General features: G+C 40.9%; 1 protein-coding gene across 1 annotated transcript in view; it reads left to right on the forward strand.

Moving 5' to 3' along the window:
- The window catches only part of LOC122062827 (protein cereblon), a 53035-nt gene that overhangs the window by 24302 nt on the left and 1362 nt on the right, over window positions 1-27371 (forward strand). The window contains exon 9 of the mRNA XM_042626471.1: window positions 1594-1757. Within this exon, the coding sequence (XP_042482405.1) occupies window positions 1594-1757 (164 nt within the window). The remainder of the gene's footprint in view (window positions 1-1593; window positions 1758-27371) is intronic.

The raw sequence follows: 27371 nt of genomic DNA on the forward strand, positions 1-27371 counted from the left end.
AAGGCGAACCAAGGCGGTGGAGGGTTGTCTAAGTGCTTAGGTGAGAAGGCGCACACCTTGAGGCGAACAAGGCGAGCAATTGTTATTTTTTATTTTTCCTATTTTCTAACATTATTTAGTAAGCTATATATATCTTGTATCATAAAAAATCAAGATTAAGCAACATCAAGTCATTAAAAATCAACATTTAGCCATATTAAATCATAAAAAATTGACATTAAGTCATATTAAGTTATAAAAAATCAAAATTTAGAGAAATGCTCTGGTTCTATAATAAGTTTGACTGGTCAAATGATATTATTTTTACATGAGACTTTTTGTATCAGTTATAATATAAAATCAGCTTTCCAACAAGTCTAAGATTACTTAAATCTGAGTTGTAATGACAAAGTTATGCTCTGGTCAAACTTATTTTTAAGTGTGCGAATGCTGTTAAAATCGCCTGAATGAAAATAATTTTATGGATATCAAAACAAAAAATTATTTTACCGGACTTTTGGTTTTTAGCAATGTTTTAACATGATAGAATTTATAAAATTTTCATAATTGAGAAAAACTCCAGCATTTAAAAGTTGAAAATCGCCCCTATAACCAAAATCCAGTTTTTCTTCTTGGATTGGGGGGTTGACTTTTTATTTTTTGGAATTTGATTTCTAAACTATTTTTATTGGATTCAAATAGGGGGTATTTGCTTATCTATGAATAATTTCTTAAGTAAATGAAATAACAAATATAAAAAGCATTTACTTAAATGATATTTGGCATAAATAAGTGCCAAAACACAAGATGGCATGTAGTGCAATAAGGCGACTGTCTCCTAGGCCCCAGGCAAACCTCCTGGACGCCTAGGCGACGCCTTGACAACTATGATATCAAGTGTTAATACTTGGCTATTGCACACTTGGGTGGGCCCATAGAGACCTGAAATTGGGGTTTGCAATACCGTGGTCACATCAGCATGCAACTTTAGTGGATGACGTGCCTGCATAGTTGCCAACCAACATGTCTTTTGGTGAGCTTAATCACTCTCCATTTTCATAATGGCTGTGCTATTAGTGTAGTGTATTTATCCTGTGAGTTTAATACAAACAAAAATATTTTAGGCGTTTCAATTCCAATTGTTGGGGGTTAAGAGTTCTTGAAAAATGCGTGGAACAGAGACACACATGCTCATTCACAGGTACATGGGCCTTACACAGAAGTGCGCAGAGTCACAAGCTTTTAAGTTTTGCATATTAGTTAATCTTTTCCTGTAGGTGATTAACATGATAAAAGCAATTCATTGGTTGGAATGATAAATTGCTCAAGTATTGTAGTGTTAAAATGAACAAAGAAGAAAAGGTGGAACTCCTAAAATTTCAGGTAATTCTGATGTTTACCTTCTTGGGCCCTCTATATAGTCTTTGATATAGTAGCAGGATATTTGTGTCAAAGAAAAAGGGGTTGAGATAGAAGATTCAGGAAGAGATTTTCCCCTTTATGATCAGTAGAGAATTTAGTGATTCTGTTCACTTGCATGTTCTGCTAATATGGCTATCCTTATTGTTTGGTTATTTATTTTCCACTTGTAACAAAAATTCCCTGTTCTTGCAGACTATAATTGCGAAACGAAGTGATATGTTGGTGATGTCTAGTGATGGCCCCCTTGGTGCTTATGCGAATCCACATGGTTATGTACATGAGATCATGACTGTCTACAAAGCGAATGGCTTGGCACTTCTGGGAGGTGCTGTCAAAGAGCATAGCTGGTTTCCAAAGTATGAGTTTAACCTTTCACTTTCAAACAGCATGTTACCTTCTTCCTTGACATTATAATTTTCTTCACAAACTGCTTTAGTCATTGCATGTCACCTGGAACCTATGAACTTGAATTTTCTTAGAAGTTTTGGGGAATTATGTTGCCGTCCATGTTTAAATAAATTTTTTTATTTTAAATTTTTAAATTTTAAATTTTTTAAATTTTAAATTTTTAAAATTTTAAATTTTTTAATTGTTGGCTGACTCATGTTTGTTATCATTTGCTATTTATTTTCCAGTATTAAGAAATTTGGTATAGAAAATTGATGTATGGCAATAGGGTTCAGATTAATGTGTGACATCAAAATCTGGTATAGATAATATGCAGGTAAAACAAGGAAGTGGGCTTCTTTCCACTAGAGTAAGCTTTGGGCTGAGTTTTATATATGTTGGGCCCTTGGTCCAATGGTTATTCATTTTAATGGGTCTAAAATATAAGGGTAGGGAGTAGTAATACTGGATTTACTCTATTAGTTTTGACCCAAAAAAAAAAAATTGCTTTATAATTAAGTTAGAGTCCTATTATTTACTTTAATTGTTATTGAAGTGTTTTCGTTGGGCTGAATTAGGTCTATATGAGTTTAACCTTGTTTAACCTGTTTTGCTTTATTTTAATTCAAGTTTTGGTAGCAGTAGACTACCTCCAAGGTGAAATAACCTAGAGGGGAGGTGATAGGTTATACTAGTGGAAATTCAATCTTTTTGAAATAATAATCTCATGTGTGATTGAAAGAAACAAAATCTGTGGAATAAAAGTCACAATCACACAACACCAAGGTTTATAGTGGTTCGACTCAATCCGAGTCTAGTCCACTCCTTTCAAGAATCCTCTTGTAAGGTATTCCACTAGTTTTCCGTTTCAGTATAGTAGGTAGGGAAGAAAGCCTTTACGATCTTTTTATGGATGAGAGTATCCTTACAAATCCCCTTTACAGGCAGAGAGACGCCTTTACAATCTCCTTTACAGGTAGAGAGTCACCTTACTCTTTTTAGGGTAAGAGGATCCTTATACAATCCTAAGTATAGTCTAGAATTGTAAAACAGAAAATAAATAAAGAGGGATACCTTTGGAGTGGTGCAAATGATGATAATGAAAATGAAATGATGCACCTTTTTATAAAGTCTTCTCTATAGTTTTGACTTGCATAGTAGAATGTAGAAGACTTGATGGAGACTTGAGCTTTTTCTATGTAGTGTGGAAGAACAAACTGCTCAAGTAGGATAGGATGACCTTTTTGATTTTGGTTTGCTCACAGTGATGCTCTTAATGCTCAGACTTAATTGATAATTAATTAAGAGCATCTTAGGTATTTATAGGTGAGATCAGGAGAGCTTTTTAGGCAGTAAATCAGACTCTAATGGTCATATTCTGGGTCCACCGGTCGATCGCCATTGGTGGCCGGTTGACTGGAATGAGCCATTGGAGATAAAAAAAACTAGCCTTTAGAAGTGATCCAGATAGGTGTTGGTCGACCGGGACTTTCATCTGGTCGACCGGCTATGGCCTTAGATAGGTCCAGCCGGTTGACCGCCTACAGTTCTGTCCTTTTTTGATAGACAACTGTCATACTGACCAGTTTTCAGTATTTTGGCCATAACTCTTCGGTCTGACATCGGATTAACCCGATTCAAGTTGTGTTGGAATTGTGACTCGATTTCTTACAACTTCCATGAGTTGTTCATTTCCTGATACCGACTCTAAGGTTTCCCAAAATACCCTTGATCTGGGTATAGTGATTTTCACAGAAAGTCACATAGAACATGTGGTTCTAATTATGTTCTACACCACCTTTGGGCTTCCAGCTTGGTCAAGGAATGTCCTATAGTCATTCTAATATGATGATATGCGATGCATGAAGTGCGTGCACATATACATATAGAGTGTACATTATACAGAGAGTACTAGACTATCCTAGTGTCTTCATCTTGACTTGAGTCTTGAAGTCTTCATGATCACTTGATGATTCCTCTTTTGACTTTCATCTTCTACAGTCTTCATCTTGACTTGAGTTTTGAAGTCTTCATGATCACTTGATGATTCCTTAAGCATGCATAGCGTGAGCTATCTTCTTGTACTAACCACCACTTAGCACACATAGTTAAAGCTATGGGTTGTTTGTTATTACCAAAACATTTAAAGGAATTTGGGCATATTCCCAACTCAAGGTAGGCTGTTTGCTGGAGGAGTTTTAGCCCTAGTTTGGTTTCTGTTTTAAGTTTTTTATTTTTTATTTTTTATTTAAGCATATGTAAGGGCTATGACTTGTTCATGAATTTGAATGAAGAGGTGCTTTCAGCTCAATTGGTATGTGGATTTCAGGCTGCCTCAGTGGATTTCCAAGTGTCACATCTGTGGATTTAGATGTGCCTCTTGCTGTGGATTCAGCAAGGCAAGCAGGTTGATTTCTTATTTCTATTTCCTGCACTAAACTCCTATCTTGAATCAACTGATCAAGTCAGTATCCATCTTTTTTTGTTCTTTTCCTGATCATACAGACATAACCACACCTCACACTTTTCTGATCAGTGGTTTCAAATTTCAATTTGATTGCTGTTTTCTTAGAATCCTCCCTCAGATTGGATTCTCATTTTCGGCCTATTTAAAGATCAGATTTTGTCTGTTGTTTCAGATTGATCTTTTGCTGCTATTACTGATATATGATTGCAATTCCAACTCTTTGTTAATATCTGGTCTGGACCTATAAAGCTCTGATTTTGTTGGTTTTCTAGGACCCTAAATTCAAGAATCCTATTGTCAACAGGATAATCCCATAAATCCAGATCTGACCATCAGATCTCAGTTAGATTTTGAGGAGTCATTCTTGCCTGTTAGAGTGGCCTTCGACCAGGTTTCTGTCCAATTAGAATTTTTGTTTTACTAATTTCCCCCTGAATTCTGGTTCTTTATTTCACTAAGGTTCTGAATATTTCTGGATCCCCATTAGGTTGCTGATATATGACAACGAGAGTTCAGATTAAGGTGTGACATTGAGGCAAAACTTGAGTTTCTTGTTGGTTAATTGTCAGGACATGGTGTTTTTTATGCTGGACTCAGAAAACCAGCAAAAGGAATGTAGGTTCTTCCAAGATGACAAGTGAAACCACCAAGGGATATTGTGGAAAACTTTGGTTTACTGGATTATGGGATGGTACATAATGGTGGTTAGGTATTCATTGAAAAGAAGCATTGATTGTAGTTTAGGTTTGTAATTTGGGTTTAAATGGTCAAAACTCAAAACTGGTTTAAGGTTATGCGTTTCTACTACTGAGTCATTTGGATTTTGGAGGACTTCTAGGGTTTTCATCTGAGGCTTTGAAATTCTTAATGTATATTTAGCCTTGTCTTGTATAGAGGACAAAATTTTTCCAGCAGAAAAACTGTGGCAGGATAATGAGAAGATGAAGAGATATGTAGCTTCATATTGTGGTTTTTCTTCCGTGTTGCTGTTAGTATTTTCCTTTTGAGAAGAGCAATTACAGGTGATGCTACCTTTGCTTAAACAATGAAAGGAGCAGGGATCTCCAGCACTTTTGCTTTTGCAATGTGAACGCCTGAACCATTTCGAATTTTATTTGGATCTGCTTGATTTGGAATGGACAGAATCATCTCTCAACTAAGACAAGTTTTACCGCTTGGGCAGGCATCAAATCATCCCTCATAGTTAACTTGTGGTCAGAAAGGTAAATTGCAGTTCAATGATTGATACTAGAGGCTTTAGTAGCACGAATGCCATTACTGGCTCATACCTCTGATTGGGCATGCACCCTAATGGAGTTTCTATTCATCTTTCAAGAATCCCTTGATAGTTATTCGTAGACTTCTCTAGAAGCAATACCCAGACTGATGATTTGGATTTTCTGTTAATTGTAAATAATGAGCTGTTGTATATGTATTTCTTTCTTTGACAGAGGTACTGAAGTTACTTGTTGCTGGCACCCTGAAAAGGAAAACAAAAGAGAAAGGGGGAAGGGGGGGAGGGGGCTGGGTCCCCCACATTCTGAATATGATCCTTATCCAAAAACCTACTGAATCTTGGATTTCAGGACTCAAATACCCAAAATAACCCGGATACCTTTTGGTACTACAATTAGACATGAACTGACTTTAGAAATGGATAAAAACTCTTAAAGAAGGCGCAAAATTCAACATTCCTGACAAAAAATGACTTGCAGACCTAATATTGTAAAATACCTCTTGCTGTCCACGTGAAGAAATTGACCAACAGATTAAAAAAGGGAAAAAGAAAAACCAAACAAGTTAACTATCTCTATTGATAGTTGACAATGCTTGCCGAGTACAATGGAATAGGTAGGTTCCCACATGAGCCCCATCTGAAGTTGCTTCCTTTCTGCAGGATCTCCTCATTTGGGATCCTAAGGTTGTTGCTGGTTATGTGAAGATTTCTCGGGATCTGTAGATTGAGAAAAGAAGTGAATGCTTGGCCTTTGGAGCCAGAAACAAAGTTAGGATACTTGGATTATCTGGAATTAGTGGCAACCCCCAAACCCTAACCCAAAACAAAGGAATTAGGGCCAAAGGGAGGGAAATATACCAAGAGCTAATGCAGGAGAAATTTAGGTTGTGTTTGGTTGGATAGAAATGGATAGAAAAGAAAAGAAAAATTGACAAAAGAAAAGAACAGAAATCAAAAGAAAATAATTTTTTCTTGCTGTTTGGTTGTAAAAGAAACTAAAAAATAATGAAAAATACATAAACAAGTCTGATGTTCCCCAATCCCCATTATTGAATGGCTCACAAGCTCCCTGTCATATGCAGAACTCTGGATCGGACCTCCAACCTTGAAGAAGCTTTCCAAATATGATCTGCAACCTCCCTTCAAATTCCATTGCTCTTGTGGTACTGGGTACCATCTGCTCAGAATGGGCATTTTGTGGTGTACGACTCAGACAACAACGACAAACAAAGAATGCATCTCTGTAGGGGTCTCTGCGAGTGGTTCGTTAAGGCCAATGGGCTCTTATGTGTTCAGCATCAACGATGGGGTTTAGGATTTTGAGTTCCCTTGCTCTGTTTGGGATGATGATTACCCTAGTGTTGGATGGACTTCCCTCCTCCATAAGATCGAGTAGAGATTGCAGAACCTCACCATATCACTCAAATCTGCTGAAGTTTTGAATACCTTTTATTTCAACTGCACTCTCCGCCATGGATTTTTCACTTCAAAAACTACCTTTTATTTCTCTTCTTCATCTGGTACGATCATCATCGCTGTTGATATAAGCGATGCATTGGCCATCACATTGTCTGATTTAGCCTTCATCAGTCCAGAGCATAGTTGTCACGGCGTCAAATCGATCCAAGGCGGTGGAAGGGTGGCTAATCGATTTGGCGATGAATCGCCCGTTATGGCGTTGCCATGGCGGTCAAATCGCCCATGTGTCATTTTTTATTTTTCCTATTTTCTAAAGTTATTTAGTATGCTATTTTTTTATTTCCACTATTTTCTAAAGTTATTTAGCATGCTACAAGCCTACAATATATACCCTATAACATATAAAACCAACATTAAGCAACATCAAATCATCAAAAATCAACATAGTCCTATCAAAATCACCCTGCATTTTACAAAAAATCGATCGCCTGGTGAATCAGGCGTGACCTGGCGTCCATGGCGGTGCCATAGAGACGCCTATCAGCCAATGGCGACCGCCATTTGTGAGTCACGTAAATCGTAGCACTGCCATAAACTTCTTTTTCAGCCAGGACGCCAAATCGCTGCCTTGGCGACGCCTAGGCGACGCCATGACAACTATGGTCCAGAGCCTCTCTCTCTCTCCCCCTACCTGGATCTATGTCACCTGCGGTTCTCCAAATTCACTAATCCACTTCTCCCGAATCCCTCCCCTTCTCATTCTTCCTCCCTTGCCTCTCCCTGCTGGTGGCCTGTTTCTCTCTTTTTCCCAACCCCTTGTCGATCTGTTTCTTTTTATCTCCCCGCCATGGCCTCAGTGCAGTGAACCGGAAAACTTCGTCTACAGCAATGCACTTTCTTGACCTATAGGCGAGATTTTTTCGGTGACGGCATTAGAAAAGAAGCATAAATTTCGAGGCTTTTGCGAAATTTTAAAGTCAAATCTTCTATCCACCACTAAAGCTGTTGGGTACAATGTCTTATATTCCATTGCTTGCAAAGATGGGCTTATGCTGCTAAAACTTTTCTGTAAATTTCCTGTATAGGGTTTCGCTATATATTTGTAGCAAGGGTTCTTTCTATGTAACCAATCAGAGAGAGGTGTGAGGACTAACACTGTACATAGTGAAGCAAGTCTTATCTCACCATGGACGTAGGCAATCTTGCCGAACCAAATAAATCCTTGTGGGTGATTGTTTGCATTTTCCGTTCATTTTCTACATCGGTTTAGGGTTCTGTTTCTACAAAACCAACCAAACAGAAAGGAAATATGAAGATTCGAGAATTGCTTTCTATCCATTTTGTGACACCCAAGAAAAAATCAACTTAGACTGTTCTCTTGGCCTCCAGATTAGGGTTGAGGGCCTCCCCAATAGATGATTAGACCCCGAAATATCTCAGAAATCTGCTGAGATTTCAAGGGTGTGATTAAGGGATTTCATAAATTCAGAGAGAACAGGGGTGGCTTCTGGTATGGTGTGAAATGGGTCTGGAACTAAGATTTTTTTGGATGGATTTGAGGGGGGGTTCGTAAAGAAGGATGTTGGGTAAACTTCGAAGGAAAGCTAGTCTGGTGTGAGATTTATGGAGTTTTGCAGGTGGCTTGAAATATGGTTTAAAACAGCATATCTGCAAGGTTTGGAATGGGGCTGAAATTGATCTGCAGAATTAGAAATTCAAGAACCAATTAACAGGAACAGAGTTGAGGGGAGAGACATGTTGAGAATTTGGAATACTAGCAATGATGAAGGGCAATTATCAACCAGGCCATGACCCTAGATTTTACCACAACCACCAATTGGTTCCTATCTTCCAACCCTTTAATTTTCGTTCATTCAATCAAATCACTGCATTACATTGTCAATAAGACTCCATAGTTTTGGCCCAAACCTTCTAAAAATGCGAAAAATAGAAAGTAAAGCTAGCACCTATCCTGTATAGGACTCAAATCCTATATTTTGGGGTTATAGAATTGGCCCATTTCAATAAAAACCAAGATTGCTTAGCCCATAACCGATGTAACCCCTTGGAGCTTTAAGTTTAGACTTAATCAAGCCTAACTGATAAGGGCTTTGAGTTAGAGTTAATCAAGCCCAATTGGTCAGATATGCCTCCTCTGCCTACATCAATAATCCTTCACTTCTTTCTTATCTGGGAAATAAAAGTGATATTATACAGTTGATACTGTTGAGCAGATTTTTGGGTGCCTTATCACCTCTACTGCATAGGATGAGGTTCACCAGGGTGTAAGGAACGCTATGAAGACAGTGTTGATTTAGTGGGAACATGATATGTGTACTTGGTATCATCATTGCTGGAACTGCCTCGGAAGTGATTATCCAAGTTACTGTGAATATATTGCGATTTGTGAGGTCTCCAGCTACATTAAGGTTTGTTTTTATCCTTTTCACTTAGAAAGGGGAAAAGTAGACTGGAAACAACTGTATGCAAATTTAATTCAGATTCCTTGGAGCATAAACAATTATTGATGATTGGTGGTCCTAAACAAAAGGTGCATGCTGGTGCTCGAGGGATGACCTGGTTTAGTACATCAATTTTTGTGTTTAACTCCTTAGAATCTGACACCAGAATTATGTAACTTATTGTCACACCCCACCCTTCCTAGGATGCCAGAGATGCGACTAGGACGCTTACCGCCGTGCTACAAGACTACTAGGATCTTGAAGCAGCACCTTACCGTCACAATCCACAACATGAATCACTAAATTAGGTGCAGCGGAATAAGATAATATATAAAAGATAATTCTTGCACTAGGGAATTCTAAACTGATAATGTTATTACAATAACCAAGTTTATCTCAAAATTTAACATCAAAACGTATATCATAATAATTCGCAAATAGTGTACATCGAATGATAATGGACAGCACAATCCACAATCACGGCGCAGTGTACGGATAGTTGCAAGTACAATCTATATTGTGCTCTTCGACCTCTAGTATCCACCAGTCTCCGCCGTAGCCAACCATAGATGAGGATGTGTCATTGCTTATGGGTACCCATGGTTTAAAGTGTCTCCGATACCGATACGATACCCTTTGATACGTATCTTAAATTTAGCCAACCGATACAATACATCGATACGATACATGAAAATTTTAAAATCCTTTCGTATCGATATATATCCTACGATGCATACCGATATGCACTGATACACCATCGATACGTATTGATACTATGGAAAATATAAAATCGAGGTCAAATATATGTCTCGGTATGTATCGGTATGTACCGATACAGTGTGCTACGGTCATATAATGGGCAAGATGGGTATTTTTTCAGAAAACATGATTTTTTGAGGGGTTTTTGTTCCAAAGTTGCTGCCAGCCATATTTCTTTCTAACTAAAAGTGAAAATCAAGGTTGGGAATAAGAATTTTACATTTTTGGGACAATTACAAACTTTGAATTCTTAGTGCGGTACCTTCAATTTAGTGTTTATGCATAATACATGTTATCAATAGTTTTTTTTTAAAATTTTTTTATGCAAAAGTGTTTAAAAAGGTGTTTCATATCCATTTATGTGCGTATCTTTAGCTTCTCTTAGCGTATCTCCGATACGATACGATACCCTTCGATACGTATCTTAATTTTGGTTGACCTATATAGCGACCGATACCGATACTTTAATCCTTGAGTCTAAGGTACCACCATACTTGTATCGTCATCTAAAAAGGGGCACGCATGTGGTATGAGCTCCAACTAGCTCAATGAGGGATTGGGGACATGCAAACACATGTAGTCCATGAAACGGTGTATGATGCAGTTTGTTTTATATTAACCTAGCAAACAAATAAGTTGGGTATAATGCTACTGCAACACATTAGGCAGTAACACTGGTCTCAGAAATCACACATCGGTTACCCAGCGATACAAACACTAGTTGTAGTTAGAAGTCTTCCGGTCCTAGAATGTAACCTCGATCATCCAACAAACCCCTGATAACCCCATCGTACTGCCACGATCCCGAAAATCATAAATCGGTCACCTGGGCTCGGTCCGCCAATGAAGACAACCACATAGTACCGCAGAAGTGGTATTTCGAAAAATCTTGTCAGACCTACCATAATGGGTTATCCAACACCTAACCCCTTGTTGGCAAGGGGTTGTAGCACAATGTATTTAATCCGAATCACAATAATATACATGTCCTTTCATAATGATACAATTCGTATGGCGACTACAATACCAGAAACGACCTCGGCCACACCGCAACCCATTTCAAAGCCTAGTTCTAGCATATGCAATTTAGTATGGTAACTACGGTACCGGAATCAACCTCGGCCACGCCGCAACCCATTTCCAAGCTTAGTACTAATGTGCACACAATTCATGATTAAAACTACGTGGTGATCACGGTACTGGAATCCACCTCAGCCACACCAGATCCCACCCATTCATACATAATAACCACAAAAGCAAGTTTCATATGTATGTGGATAAAAAATAAATTAAGCATACATGTGTTTATTAATTAAATACACATGTATGAAGTGACAAACAACAATTCTATAATGTAAAACACTCAAAAGAAATCAGACCATCCACTCACCTTGTCTGTAGACTTGGTGACAATCCCCAAAGAAGAATTCCCGAAGCAGCCCTGTTAGACCTCACTGGAAGTGATTCTCTGCCCTAGTTACAAGGGTAATCAAGTGTTAAAGTGTGTTAAAGGGTCCCTAAGAAGGTACCCAAAAAGTCCCAAAACTGGACTTGAGAACAGTTCAACAGGACCCACCGGTATGTCAATGATCACCAATGGAGGATCATTCACCTCACAGAGACTTGAGTCTCAAAAGTAACTCTGCCAGTGGATGCCACCAGTGGATCAGGTCCCACCGGTGGGTCTCTCCGGTGGATGGGATGAAAACTTTAGAAGTCTAACTGTCCACCGGTTGGTTTCCAGTGATCAACCAGTGGCAGTTCGAAGACTACACTTCAGCTCAAATCCCAACCACCACCTACCTAAGGCCATTATTGGTACGTAAAGATTGTGGAGGCCTTTCATTCAAGCCTATCAGACCCGTTTCTAATGGTTGAATCGGATCTACGCCAAATCTTTGTTCGAAACCTCAAAAAGTGGGTTTTTTCTTCCCAAACCACCTATCCTAAGCTTGTTGAGTATGATTCTTAGGTTGAAGGGTGTGTATTGGGGTTCTACAAGCACAAGGAGTTATGCCCATTCAAACTCCAAGCTCCTACATTGGGTTTTAAACCAAAATCCAACCAAAACCTAAAACCTAGGTCACTTTAGATCGTGAAAATGAAGATGGAGAGGTGGAGATCGATCACCTACCTTTGTTGATCAACTGTAGATAGTAAACACTGAGGTCCAATTCTTCTTCTCCTTGCTTTCTCTCCCTCCACGTTTTTAGGTTTGTAATTGTTGCCGCTGGAAATCGTCTTAGGTCTCCTTCAATCCCTGCAAAGATGAGAAGACACAAGAGAGTGAGCGCCGGGCTGGTCCGGCGGGGGACTCTTCGATGCCTAAGTTAGACTTTTATGCTAGTAGATAATTCTCTTAAGAGTAGAAAAGAATCGGTGCCTTAGACTAGGGTTTACCTGGGTTCTTATAGTCTGTAATGGCGGTTATTTGTTGAAGAGTCCCACTATGGCAGTTTCCCATTGTAGGTAGGAGTCTGATTCTGTTAAGAATTATATTAGGGATGTGGTCATGGAGATTGTTTTTGTTATGGAAGCACTCCCATTTTGGCCATATCTCGGAGGATACAGTGGGACTTCCTTCCTTTGCAAGAAGATTCATTATTTTGAAGAATGTCCTTTCTGGATTTGTTCCGCGTCTCTTAGTACGCAAGTTAGGTTTGGCTTGCTTTTCCCTTAGGCTGTGTTTGGTAGCCAAGGGAAGAAAAGAAACGAAAAGAAAAAAGTACACTTTTTGTACTTTTTTTCTTGGGTTAAGAATTTCTCTTTGCACTTGGTATGTCTTCACCCAGAGAAGATTCAGCTTTTGAAATTCAAAATTCCTCTTCGGAATTGTGAAGTTTTCTTTTGCTCCCTAAAAAAAAATCTTGCAGAAAACACAAGAAAACATGAGAAAATATGAAAACATAATAAGACAAAAAATGAATGATTACACAATGATTTCCTATGTGTCTATCTCCTAAAATTCAAAACTTTTTGAATTTTTTTCTTTTCTTTTCTTCACTTGGTTGCCAAACATACACTCTTTTTATTTTCTTACCATTTCATTTCATTTCTTTTCTTTTCTTTTCTTTTCTTTTCTTCTCTTCTCTTCTCTTCTCTTCTCTTAGCTACCAGACATAGCCTCAGGGTGATCTCTCTTGATGATACTAATAAGGCTTTTGGCCGATCGGTGTAGGCCCTATGGCGTGGTCTCCTAGTCACCTAGGCCGAGCGGCAGAGTGGGTTATTCCTTGGCTTGATTGTCCTTTGTAAGTGTACAGGCCCTCGAAAGGCCCCTGTAAGCAATAACCTATCCTTTCGACTGCTGGGGTTTGTCTGGCTCCACTTTTCGGTTGACTCCATTGGATGTCTAGATTTATGATTGGTCTTGCCGAGTCTTTCGGCCTTTCCACTTATCTTGGCCAGTCTATAGTCGTTGGATCAAATGGGTCTTGTCGCTAGCTTTTACCATAACAGTTTGCCCCGCACTCCCATCGATCCTTTGGAGGTCGGTGGGGGTAAGTTTGGTCAAGGTATTTCCTGCTTCTATTTAACCCATTGCTGATATCTCCTTCATTAAATGCATTGCTGATTTCTTGGAGTTGACATTGATTGTGGGCAGCCTTTCCATTTGAAGAGACCCTTTCGGTGACTAGGTGAAGGAAGAGGTGCCAAGTCAATGCTATTTGATGCTAGCCTATAGTGGGAAAGGTGGAGCGACATGCCTGGTTGGCTCAATTCACACCCTTTCTCACGATTGGGGTCTTTTAGCTGTTTAAGCATTAAATGCTTGTGTCCTTCAAAATGGTGAAAAATGTATTTTTATAACTTCCATTGTTCATCTTCACTTTCTAGTTTCTCAAGATTCTTTTGCTGTGGTGTGTTTGTTGCTTTGCTTCCCCGAGGTTTCTTGATCTCTCCGGGACTACTGCGTCTGCCACAACACGCTTTGCTTGCGCCGAGGTCTCTCTTTTTAAGTAAGTTTCTCATGGTCTTTACTTAAAGTTTTTTCTCGGTTTTCGTTTTGCTGTCGCCGTCTGCGGGGTACAAATAGAATCCGCGAGAAGGATACTGAGACAACCCTGCTATAGATAGGTTATCTCGTAGTCCCCCTGGTTCTCGTCTTACTAAGTGCTCTCTCGCTGAATAATGGCGGTTCTTGTTTGGGCATTAGGGTCAGATTCTCATCGTTCCATTGTCTCTGGTTTCCAGGTAGTTCATAGCTCGGTTTTCTATTCTCAAGGACTTAGGGTTCAAAGCTTTGAACTTCTGCTGTAGCCTGAGAGAAGAGGACCTAGTGAGGATCTAGGCCTGCTACCATATTCCCTATTCGGTAGGTTTGCGGGTTCCCTTAGAGAATGAATTTGCTTGTACGCCTCTTGCATGCAAAGTATGCTTGTATGAGGAGTTTTCTAAGGCCGCTCTTCGCTTTTCCATCCATCCGCTAGTGGGGGAAATCTCTGCATACTACGACATCAGTCCCTTTTAGCTTCAGCCAAACGGTTGGCGTAGCCTGCTAGGATTTTGTGCCTTGGTGGAGGGTTTAGAGCCTTTAATTTCTTTCTTTTCCTTGCCTGCTTTCACTTTAGTCCCCCCGGTGGTCGTCGGGGATGGTACGCCTTGAGCTAGCGTTTAGGGATTAAGGTCGTAGAGGGAAATCCTTCTTCAAAGGGTGGAAAACTTGGTTTTTCTATCTTTGGACTCAAGTGTTTGCCGATTGGTAACAATAGGTACGAGCCGGATCTTACTTGAGCCTTCGCCCCACTTTGTCAGCCTCAGATGACTGGGTCTTTTGGATCTTGATGGATTCGGGTTGAATCATTAACACTGCCGAGTTAGGCGATGATCCTTAGTTTTTTCCTTCATTGAAATGCATTGGTTTTATTATTTTCTTTTAATCCGATCTTTCTTGTTGCAATGTCGCTCCATCTTTCGGCACAGGAGGCCTTTGCTCTTCATGCCCAAGCTCGAGCAGGGGCATGGCGCTGAGGCTGGAAGTCAAGAGGGAGACTGATTCGGAGGTTTTTGATCGCCCCCTCTAGAGGCGAGAGACGTAGGAAGAAGAGGAGGGTTGAGGTCTTGCTTGACCCCCCTATTAACCTTGGAGAAGTGGCTCGTCCTGAGGGATCGACCTGTTAGGTCTGCCCAACTTGAACTAGTGGACTTGGTCGGTCGGTCGCCTACTCGTGTGATAACCGAGGGGAGCATTCTTGTTCGCGGTGGAAATGAATCATCCCCTGTCATGGATCTCCCTTTATTTATAGGGGCAAGGGGTTCTCTGCAACTCTTGCCAATCGTACAGGGCCGTTCTTCCAGTCGTGGTAGGGGAGATGCGGCTCCAACTGTAATTGCTCCTTTGGCCACAGGTCATATTTCCCTGATGTAGGTGTTTGCATAGGAAGAGGTTGCTTAGATCGAGGCGGCCGAGGCTAGAGGCGATTTTGCGACTCTGGATGATTAGAACCGATTGGAATTCATCCCCTTAGACCGATGCTCCGCTCTAAGGGATGAATCCGTGGCTAGCTTCTGGGCTAGGACATGTCGCTTCCCTGCGGACCGTCCGACCCTGGGCCGTATAACTGCCTCCGCCTTGTGCCAAAAAGGGAGGGCAATTCTTGCCCGAGTAACTTCATTTCTATTTCCTTTTCTCCTCTCCTTGTTTTTATCGTATTTTATACCGTCTAGGTTTCTGCGTACGCTGCTGAGGCGTATGATCGGGTTGAGAGGTTATCCATTGAAGCGGAGAACTTTCATGCTTCCCTTGCTGTGAAGGGTGAACAAATTGCTTCTTTGGCCGAACAATTGAACATCTTGTCAACCGGGGATGGTTCCCACTCGGTTGGTAAAAAACGATTGACCATCCTCGAAGCCCAAGTTGCAATGGTGGTAGAAGCACACCGGGCCAAGTGCTTCCACTGGCGGGACAAAGCGAGAGCTTTTAGGTCGTATTATGAGTGTCAAGTCAGATTTGAAATATGCAAAGTGATGCGGCTTTGCGGCGCGAGTGGGCGACCAAAGAAGAAGCTGAGTGGCGGGTGGTCCGGTTGGAAGGTGACCTCAAATTACTGCAAGGTAGGCAGTCAATCACACGAGGCGAAGAGGATGAAGCGACCGGCGAGTGATAACTATGTACTCATTTTTGTAATTGTCTTCATATAAATGATTTTGGTTTTTCCTTGTCTTCGAACTCCAGTGTTTTCCTGTAGTGCGGTTTGTCTTTTTTTGCTTGTGCCAACCAAGGGTGGCCAACCCATGGACATGGTTTAAAGTATCTCCGATACCGATACGATACCCTCCGATACGTATCTTAAATTTAGCCGACCGATACGATACACACCGATACGATATATGGAATTTTTAAAATCCTTTCATATCGATATATAGCCTATGATACATACCGATATGCACCAATACACTATCGATACGTATTGATACTATGGAAAATATAAAATAGAGGTGAAATATACGTTTTCGTATGTATCGGTGAATATTTGTATGTATCGATTGGTACGTATCAATGAGTATTAGTACGTATCGGTGAGTATCGATATGTATTGATCAATACATATCGGTGAGTATCGGTATGTACCGATACAGTGCGCTACGGTCATATAATGGCCAAGATGGGTATTTTTTTAGAAAACATGATTTTTTGAGGGGTCTTTGTTCCAAAGTTGCTACCAGCCATATTTCTCTTTAACAAAAGTAGAAATTAAGGTTGGGAACAAGGATTTTACATTTATGGAACAACTACAAACCTTGAATTCTTCGTGCGATACTCTCAATTTAGTGTTTATGCATAATACATGTTATCAATAGTTTTTAACAAATTTTTTATGCAAAAATGTTTAAAAAGGTGTTTCTTATCCATTTATGTGCGTATCTTTAGCGTATCTCCGATACGTATCTTAATTTTGGTTGACTGATACGGCGATCGATACCGATACATTAATCCTTTCCCACGGTTGGTCTTTTTCTGCCGACCAGCATAGGTTGAGCGTATTGCCAACTAGAAGCTGGTCTTTCACGGGTTTGCCAATCAGTATGGATCGGACCTGGGGATCAACTCAGAGTCGGAATCCTAGGCTTTTCATTAAGCGGAGCAAGGCTTGTTTGCCAACTTGGAGTTGGTCTTTTAAACTCCCAGCAGGTGTAACAAAATTGAAAAGATTTTTATTGAGGATTTAAAAGAGAATTTAAATAAAAGACCTACGAAAGATAATTCAAAACAGGAATGAGCGTCCAAAATATAAAATTAGGTAATGAGATAGCAAATCACAGTGGGTCCATCTCTATTTCCCTTTTTTCACCTCTTGACGGATAGTCGTATTGAGCCTCAACACTGCTCTGGTGGATCGAATTGGCACCCTTTTTCTCCTTGATGAAATTTATGCATTCACTCGAATCTTTTTGGCTCGATCGACATTCCTCGATCCCGTGGTTGGTGGTGAATTTCACCTTGAGGTGTTTGGTAGAAGCTATCACTCCTAGGTCGTTGAGTGCGGGTCGGCCGAAGTTGGAGTTGTAAGCTGATGCCATTTTGACTACCATGAAATTGACTAACACCATAACCGAGTGGGGTTCTTCAATGATAGTTACCAGCAATTCAATGCACCCTTCAATGTATGTTGTTGTCCCCGCAAAACCATACAAGGTCTTGTAGCAGTTTTTAACTTGTCATCTCCAAGGCCGAGTTTCTTGTATGCGTTGTACTACATGACGTCTACGGAGGACCTCAAACCAGTGGGCGATTCTTCAGAACGGGCAATTCACCACTGCTAGCTGAACAACGATAGTGTCATTGTGGGGCCAATTTAGGCCTTATAGGTCCTCGTATGAGAATGAAATGATTGGATTCTTTCTGGTGTACGCCATGGGCTAGGTTGGGGTGGATGCCGTTCTGATCTACCTCTCCTGAGGGAACCTTCTGGTGACCTGTATCTGGACAGAGTTGTGTTCTCCTAGTACTCACCCAAAGGGGGTTGTTCCTCCAATTGCCGTCGTCCCTCGGGGAATTAGTCCTACAAGTGGGGGCTCTGACTAGAGACTCGGATCTATGGATGGACCCTCGGGGGGACCTTACCTCTGTCGATCGGTTTCTTTGGGCTCCGTCTTGTGATTTGCTTGTTACCAGCTCCATGTGCGGGGGTAGGGGTCCCCTACGCTGATGCCCATTTTGGTACCCCATGCGGCTTACCTCGTCTCTCTGCCTACCTTCTCGTTCGGGGTGAGAATGCTGTTCATCGGTGGGCCCTACTCACCTATTTCATTGGCCAGAAACCGGTTTTGGGCTGGGGGCATTCCTTGGTGTGACAGGGGGAGAGGACTGGTCCAAATTGGCGAATAAACCTTCGCACCATATCATTTTGTCTCCAGCAGCTGTATTTGCATATTGTTTAGCTGTGCGTTTGTCGCCAGCCCTCCGTGGTCTAAATGGGTGACTAGAGGAGTGGGGGAGGCCACCTCCCATTCCACATTGCTGGCCGTTAGCAGGTGATGCAGTTGGGCGATGGGTTTAGAAAATTATCTCTTGATTTGATTCCTTCTTTGCTTTCCTTTTTGGTTAGAAATTAGTTTGGTAGTAAGATTAGATTTTTGTTTCAGTTGCTATATATGTTAGTTTCCATTTTTAATTAGCTACCAATTTTATGCTTTGAATTTTCCTTTATAAGCCATGTACTACACTAGTGAAGAACTTAGACTTGAAGAATTGAAGATTTTGAATGAATTGAAAGATTGTTTTGGGTGTGAACCATCGCTGCCGTGGGTGTTCCTCTTTTTTTCTCTTTCTAATAGTCTCTCTCCTTCCCTGATCTCCTTCTCTTCATTTTCCCTTATCTGCTTCTTTTCTCCAATCTTTCCCCTATTTCTTGCTGTTTTTTTGTACCTGAAAATTACTCTGTTCTGGGCGATACTTCCAGGCCTAGATTTGGAGGTCGATCTCCATTGATACCTATCAGAAGAGCCTGAGATTTAGGGCGTGAGAACCTCTCTACTGGGTGACCTGAACCTTAGAGTTTCAGCCTCAAAGGCCTTTCCAGTGTTGAGGAAAAAGACCTACAACAAAGCTGAACCCAAACCTGCTGCTAGATCTGAATAGCAAGGACTACTTCTCATCTTTGCTTGCTGTTTTGAAGTATTTTTCCTGCTGGAATCAAGAGGCCAGAGGGTCTCCAAGCTTCGTCTCAGATTTGGGGTTGAATCGATGAACCTGGGGTGAAATCTGTCCATCGACCAGCAAGAGGCTGTGCTGGTTTTCTATCGTGTTCTATTCCTCAACGTTGCATAAAGGTAGAAGAAGCTAACTCGCTAATTTTGCAAGTAAGGACAGTTGTTCATAATTATATAAAACCCCCTGGACCTGAGCTTTAGTTCTGTTTTATACCCACTCTTCTTCAATTTCCAGAATAACCCATTCTTTTAAAGTTTTAATTCCAGAGTTACCCAGTTGCTATTTACTTACTTCTAAAGACCTGTTTGTTTTGTTATATTATGGATTTGCCACCCAAACTCTTAGTTTGAGCTATCTATTATTGTTGTGGGCCCATAAGCAATCTGATTCCAGCTTTTGGAACCCGGAGCCACATCAGCAGGTGGGCAATTTTCCCTCGCTGGTGAATGGGATAGGCCAACGCGATTCGTTGGTGGAGAAAAGATGCCAACATTTGGCCGCCCCACCGAAGGGTTTATAGCTTCGGTTTGTCCTTCTGGTGGATTTTCGATATTTGCCTATCCCATGGGAGGATCTCCCTGATTCCCTTCCTCACCCAGAGCCACGCGTGGGGGAGACAGAGAGTGTCCACTGCACAGGTTCATGACTTCGAGCAGGTGACTTTGTCGCGGTTTCCCACAGATGGCACCAATCTGTTGTTGCTGGAAATCGTTTTAGGTCTCCTTCAATCCCTACAGAGATGAGCAGACATAAAAGAGTGAGCGTCGGGTTGGTCCGACTGGGGACTCTCTGATGCCTAAGTTGGACTTCTGTGTAAACAGATAATTCTCTCATAAGTAGAAAAGAATCAGTGCCTTAGACTAGGGTTTACCTAGGTTCTTATAGTTTGTAATGGCTGTTATTTGTTGAAGAGTCCCACTATGGTAGTTTCCCATTATAGGTAGGAGTTTGATTTTGTTAAGAATTATATCAGGGATGTGGTCGTGGAGATCATTTTTGTTATGGAAGCACTTCCATTTTAGCCATATCTTGGAGGATACGGTGGGACTCCCTTTGCGGGAAGATTCGTTATTTCGAAGAATGTCCTTCTTGGATTCGCTCCGTGTCTCGTAGTACGCAAGTCAGGCTTGGCTTACTCTTTTGTTCGGGTGATCTCTCCTGATGATATTAATAAGGCTTTTGGCCGATCGGTGTAGGCCCTATGGTGTGGTCTCCTAGTCACCCGGGCCGAGCCGCGGAGTGGGTTATCCCTCGGATTGATTGCCCTTTCATCCTTTGTAATTGTATAGGCTCTCGAAAGGCCCCTACAAGCGATGACCTATCCGTTCGGCTGCTGGGGTTTGTCTGGCGCCACTTGCCGGTTGACTCTATTGGATGTCTAGATTTATGGTTGGTCTTGCCGAGCCATTCGGCCTTTGCACTTATCTTGGCTAGTCTACTATCGTTGGATCTAATGGGTCTTGTCGCTAGCTTTTACCATAATAGTAATCATTTCCTTTATATAGCAAGGGCCACTGAGGCCTGTTTGCCAGTTTTGGTTAAAAAAGCTCAAAACCTATTAACTCCGTTATTGGACCATGTGGGACCACCACCTTGGATCCAAAAGGCATTAATTAAACCTTTGAAGTGATGGGTCACATGTAGGAGAACATATCGGGAAGTCCGACCGCGATATGCCCACAACAATTAAACTGATTTGGGCAGTACAGATCCACTGGTAGGTCTCACCATTAGATCATTATTCACCTGTAGATGATCAACCGGTAGACTGCTGTGTTGTTTTGACTAAATTTCTCCAGTACTCTTGCTCAATTGGGGAGGGGGTTTCCTTTGGGGTTTGTGCACAATAAATGAGGTATATCTATAATGCTTTAATGGAGTAAAGCAACAGGATTAAGTTACTACCAAACCTTTGGAGGTTTGAAACCCTTCCAGTTATCTCAGTAGCATCTGCACTGGCATGAGGGGTCATCTGGTCCCTCGAAACAGGAGATTGAGGCTGTCCACAAGTCACTAGTACTAATACTCTCCGGTGCATCTCCTATAATAAAAGTTCAAATTAAGCCGGATTCGGGCACGGGTGTAACATATGTGGCCAATAAGAATGATTAGAACATGCATGCTTTATTGGTGGGCGTTTTAGGGTGCAACGAAAATTAAATTTTGTTTCTCTAATTTCATTAGAGTTAAAGATCGTTCCATTGCAGGTATAGAGATTTCAATCCCAAATTGGGTTGGAAGAAACAATTACCTTAGTGCCACAGGCACAATACCTCCAAGGAGTTGTAGTTTTTCTCTCATATAACCGTAGAGATATATAACAATCATCAATAGAAACACTTGCCAATACTAGTTCAACTCTAGTTCAATTTTACTTCGAGTGATAAAGGAGGGTTTTTTAGCTTCTGAAGTTACAAAGCTGAAGCTGTGAGAGAAATAAAAACTCAGAAACCCTTATACTAGATAAGGATCTAAAACCTTGTTTTCATTTTTTATAATATTTAATCTCACGATGACATGTGAGATTAATGTATCTTCAAAAGAGGAGAGAGAATCTCATGGCTTTGTGTTTTATGACTTTTCAAAGTCAGTTTTCCTTCATTATCTTTCTCTAATTTATAATGTGAATATATTCCAAAATGTGTTCGAAACATTTTGAGATACCCAATTGAAAGTTTAGATTCTATTAATAACATTTCGACAAAATTGGGTTGTGACAATTATTATTTCAGATGTTTATCATATGATATTTTTAAGTGAAGAGACTGAGTCGATGATTGACTACTACAACTTTGGGAGGAATAAGAGTTGTATCTACTCGTGATGTACTTATGGGTAAATGTTTTTAATTGAGAATTGTCGACGTTATAGGGATCTTTATGCAGTTGGGCGTGGGAAGATTTGGGATTAATTTTGTACTTTGATTTGCTTCCTTTGTTGTTAGTGTAGGGTGTGGTCAAATTAGTAGGGAGATTCAATTTTAGATTTTAGTTTCTAATTTAGGTTAGGCCCTCTTTGGTTTCATTTTTCTTTTTGATTTTTTTTCACAAAAATGGTTTTGGCTGCATTTGGTATCATTTATGAAGCTTGTTTCTATTTAAAAAAAATTGGTAAAACACAAAAACCAAAAAGTGATCAAGAGTCATTTATGTGTTTTGGCCTAAAATGATTTTCAGTTATTTTTGCGCTGGACATGTGCTTAAAGGCTTAATATGGAGGGATAAAGTAGTCATTTGCTTTGTAATTAGAAATCCATGCCCCTTGCCCCCTCTTCTTCAGTCCAAAGTGGAGAAAGAGAGTTATAAGAAAGATGGGATGAAGGGAATCTCTTCACCCATTTCTTTAAAAAACTATTTTGCACATAGAGATACCAAACTATTTCTCACAAAAAATCATTTTTGTCAAGTAGTTACCAAACCATTTTTATGTTTTGATAAAAAATGGTTTTCATTAATGATTTTTGTTAAAATGAAAAAAATAAAAAAGAAGAATGATACCAAAGAGGGCCTTAGTTGCCATTAATTGATATTTAATTTTTTATTTATACAGCCATGTAACATGGTAGAGGACAGATTTTGATTTTGGAATGGAAAATTGACTGAATAACTTGGTTTGAAACCATGGCTGGCTTGCGTAGCTCCTCCTCCTCTTCTCTTTTTTCTCTTTTCGATGCCTTTAGTCTCTCTCTTTTTTCCCCTCTGGCTTTTCTTTCCTTCTTCCCTCCCTACTGTCAATACTCTGTTTTGGTGCTGAATAACCTTCTCCAGGTCAGATTCAAGAAGACTCTCCCCTTATTGATTAGCCCTAAGATTTGGGCTGGAGGGTACCCATCTATAAACAACTCAAACTTGTGGATACTTTTCTTGAAATTCCCTTTGAAGATGTGCCTATTGAACCTGTAACCAAACAACAACAAGTCTACCGCTAGATTTTGAATCCGAACTTCCCTGTAGACCTCAGAGTTTGCTGTTTCAAGTCATTGGTTGTACGAATCAAGAGGGAATTGCAAGGCGATCCTTCGTCTTCCATTTCAGCCCCATCTGATTGGAATTGAGAGACTTCACCATTCAAAGCCCTAGCCTTTCCGCTGCTTTCCTTCACTGGTTGGGTTTGTGAGAAGGAAGAAGAGGGTTCTTCTTCTATTTGTTTTTAAAAGGCAAGTTGCTGTTATTACACTTAAGCCCCTGTATTCCTAAATAAGTGTTCCAATATGCCCCTCATCTTATGTAGTTCCAGAACAGCCCTCCACTTTCAAGTTTTAACTCTAGTTGACCCCACTACTTATTCATGTCATTTTTATGGGTTTGAATTATTCCTGAATTTACAAAATTTCCATTCAACCATTAATTTGAGCTATTTATCACCCTTGTGGGCCCATAAGCGGTCCGATTCCGATTTTGAGAACCCAGATCCGCATCAAATCTATGTTGTATTTTCCCATTGGATCATACCTTATCCTAGTGTCAACGGCTGAGTATTGTATACACCAACAAAGCCTCGTCCCAACTTAATGGGGTCGACTACATGGATCCAAGCATGGACAAAGAAAAGGAAAAGTAAAAGTAAAAGAGAAAGTAAACAAATGTGCAAAACCAGTAACAAACTAGGACATAACTAGACGGGGTCCGCTACCTGGATCTTAGCCCTCTAATCTGCCCTATTCAAGGCCATACTTGGGACAAGGCTTAATCTGTTCAGGTCTTTCCTCACTACTTCTATGGTCATTTTTGGTCTACCCTTAGCTCTTTTAGACCATTCTATCTAGATCAGATAATTCCTCCTTACAACAAAATTATTAATTATTAGTTCGTTAATGAACAGCATAATTTATGAGATTAAGTAATATAATTTTATATTCATATAATCGTATTATAAATGAGAGGGAGATAGTGATGGGTAATTGACCTAAAAAATTCGTCAATGATGAATTCGTGTGAGATTTTTCTTCTCTTGATCTTGATGGCACAACAATCTCACGTGTCATCATGAGATTAATTATTTAAAAAAATAAAAATAAAATGAAATCAAGGCTTGTGACCCTTATCTTGTGTATGGGTTTCTCAATTTCCGTTTTTCTCTCACGGCTTCGGCTTTGTAACTTTAGAAGCTAAAAAATCCTCCTTTCATAAGTTCAAGAGTTGAACTGGTATTGGCATGGTGATTGTCGCATACCTTTGCCATTATGTTGGAGAAAAAAACTACAATTCTTTGGAGGTGTTGCGCCTGTGATACTTAAAGCTTACTGTTTCTCCCAACCCATTAGATGGAATTTTGGGATTGAAATCCCTATAGCTGCAAATGGAATGATCTTTAACTCTAATGAGATTAGAGAAACAAAATTTAATTTCCACTGCACCCTAAAACACCAACAAATCTGCCAAAAAATTGCTTTGAAATACTCTATGGCAGATATTGTTGCAACAAAATGCACACTGAATTTAATAGCAGAACCTCTCTTGTAGTTCGGTGTTAGGGATGCGAACCTCGGATTACCAAATCTTAAGAATTTCAATCTCGAGGCAGGTTTCAACCAAGCTTGAAACCGAGGTATGGGTCGAAACCAGGTACTTTTGGGGTAAAATTCGACATGTCATGGGCTGATCAAAACTGGTCAAAACTACCAAAAATTGGCTAGTCAAAAGACTCAAAACTGGTCAAAATTGCTCCAAACTGATTGAAACTACCGAAACATGCGAAATATCATCGAAACCAGTCGAAACTGGTAGAAACCAATTAACATTTTCAGTTCAACCAATGGTTTCGTTTCGAGCCTGCTTGAGACTGGGAAATTTCAGTTTCGACCGAGATTAATAACTATGAAATCATCTTATCACAGCAAAAGTTGATAATAGCCATGAGCAAAGACCTGCTATGCAAATCTTAAGGGTTAAGTTGATTATGGAACCCATAAAATGTGATGGCACAGCAGCAGCAGTAGCAGAGTAAGTAAGCTTTGGAAGCTTGGTTAGTTTTCAGCATAGGGCTCTTTTTGAAGATGGAAATCAGGCATCATATTATGAATCAACAAATCTTTGTTTTGTGATCATCATTTAGTCTGTCTGTGCGGAGAACCTTGAGTTGGGATTGTCAAGTCTGTTGGTTATGATTCATATATTTGCGTAGACCATTTTGTGCAAGTGAGGTTTGCTCCCATGTGCCCTAGAAGGCATGAAACTAAGACCAATCTCTGATTAAAGAGCTCTTAGCCAAGTTCTTTTCCATCCCCACCCTCCCTTTCTCTCCTTTCTCACTAGACATTCACACACAATCATGTGCCCATCTTAAAAGCACTTCATTTTTTTTTTCAAACGGCCTTCAATACTTTTTATCGTTTGCATCCTACCCCTTTTGAATTTTGAAACTAGTTGTCCTAGATAAAAGGGAATGGAGAAAGGAGTTTGGTCTAATTGGATATTTTGAGGCTGTCTTCAAAAGTAAATGAGGCGGAAGATTCATCTTCTGAGTATGGATAGAATTAACAAATGTGAGGTTGCAACTAGTAATAGGGAATTTTTTTTTTTTTTGGGGTGAATTTTAAAATCCATTAAAAGGTGGAGGGGAAATATAGCCCCAAAAGGGATTTACAAACCCAAAAGGGATACAAAAGCCTAATAGGGCATCAAATAGGGGCCCACATGGCCTCAACGAACTTCAACAGGGCGACCCGAATGCCCAACCTAAGGATGAGGGCAAATCGGTCCGAACTGGGAAGAGAACCACAATCCCTAACCTTAACATCTCGACACAACATTTCCCATCCGCCAACACAAAGGAGCACTGCTAGTGTAGAGGTTGCCACGATGGAAGACCGCTGGCCTTACGGAGGGCCTTGGCTAAGCAGTCACCTGGTCTAGCAGGAGGAGTCTCCAAGGCGAAAAGGCGTTGAGGCAATGACGGAGTGGCTGTCAATCGAGAACAGCACAACGGGCTGGTGTCGAAGAGGCAAACCAACAGATCAAAAGGCAGGTTCCCGATGGCCGAAAGGCCCCCAGGGCAGGCAGAGAACAAGGGTAAAGGCTGAAGCTATTGCAGGCGGATAGACCAAGCAAGCTTGCCATCCGGAAGGGGAGACGACCAACGGGACAGCAGGCCTGGCGAGAATGGCATCCAAAAGGGTTGTAGGCATGGCGAGCAGCTAATTGAGAGGTAGAATTGAAGGAGCAGGCGAGCCAATGGATGGACCAAAACAAGCCTGAAGACGAACCGAATGGTTGGACATCAGGCCTGACGGGAGAGGCGTCCGAAGGGCAGCAAGCCTGGCGGGATGGTGACTGAGAAGCAGCTTGCCCCGAAGGGGCCAACACCAAGGGATCAACAGGCCCAGCAGGCAGCAGGCAGCAGGTAGCCAGTGGAAAGATGAGCCGAGTGGTTGCAGCAGCCTTGACACTGATCAAGGTAACCGACCTCGAACCTTGCTCCAGTGACCGACACTAGCAAGTGCGGGAGAAGATGGGAGAGGAGAGAGAGGGTGAGAGACGAAGAAGAGGAAGAAGGGAGGGGGGAAGGGGAAGAAGGGCAGTGGTGGGAGGGAGAAGAGGAGAAGAGGAGAAGAGGAGAAGAGGGGGAGAAGGCGAAGGGAGAGGGAGAGGAGGTGGAGGAAGAAGGGAGCAGAAGGAAGAGGGTGTGAGAAGAAGAGGAAGTAGAGAGAGGGAAGGGAGGGAGGGATTCAGAAGAGAAGAGAAGAGAAGAGAAGAGAAGAGAGGGGGAGAGGAGGAGAGGCTGGGTGGGAGCAGCCCAGCCTTCGTTGAATGTTCTCCCTCTAAGGTTTCTGGAGCGAGAGGGTTTGAGGAATGTTCCAGATGGTGAAGTTTACCTTAGGTATATGGACCAAACAACGTGGAAATGGAGAAACTATGGTTTCCGGTCAAACACTACCAGGAGAAAAAGATGGAACGGATGATATTTGTGTTGATGAAGATGTTGTGGCTGGCTTCGAGAATAATGCAGAAGGTGTTTATGATCTTAACAAAAGCTGTGATCTAACAGGGAAATTGACTATGAAGAGTTATACTTTTATTCAGGGTTTCTTGGAAATGATGATACCAACCAAGCCACGAGGGAGGAAAGAGCAGGAGGTAATTGTGG

This window comes from Macadamia integrifolia, unplaced genomic scaffold (genome assembly GCF_013358625.1).
Source record: "Macadamia integrifolia cultivar HAES 741 unplaced genomic scaffold, SCU_Mint_v3 scaffold1128, whole genome shotgun sequence".
NCBI classification, from domain to species: Eukaryota; Viridiplantae; Streptophyta; class Magnoliopsida; order Proteales; family Proteaceae; genus Macadamia; species Macadamia integrifolia.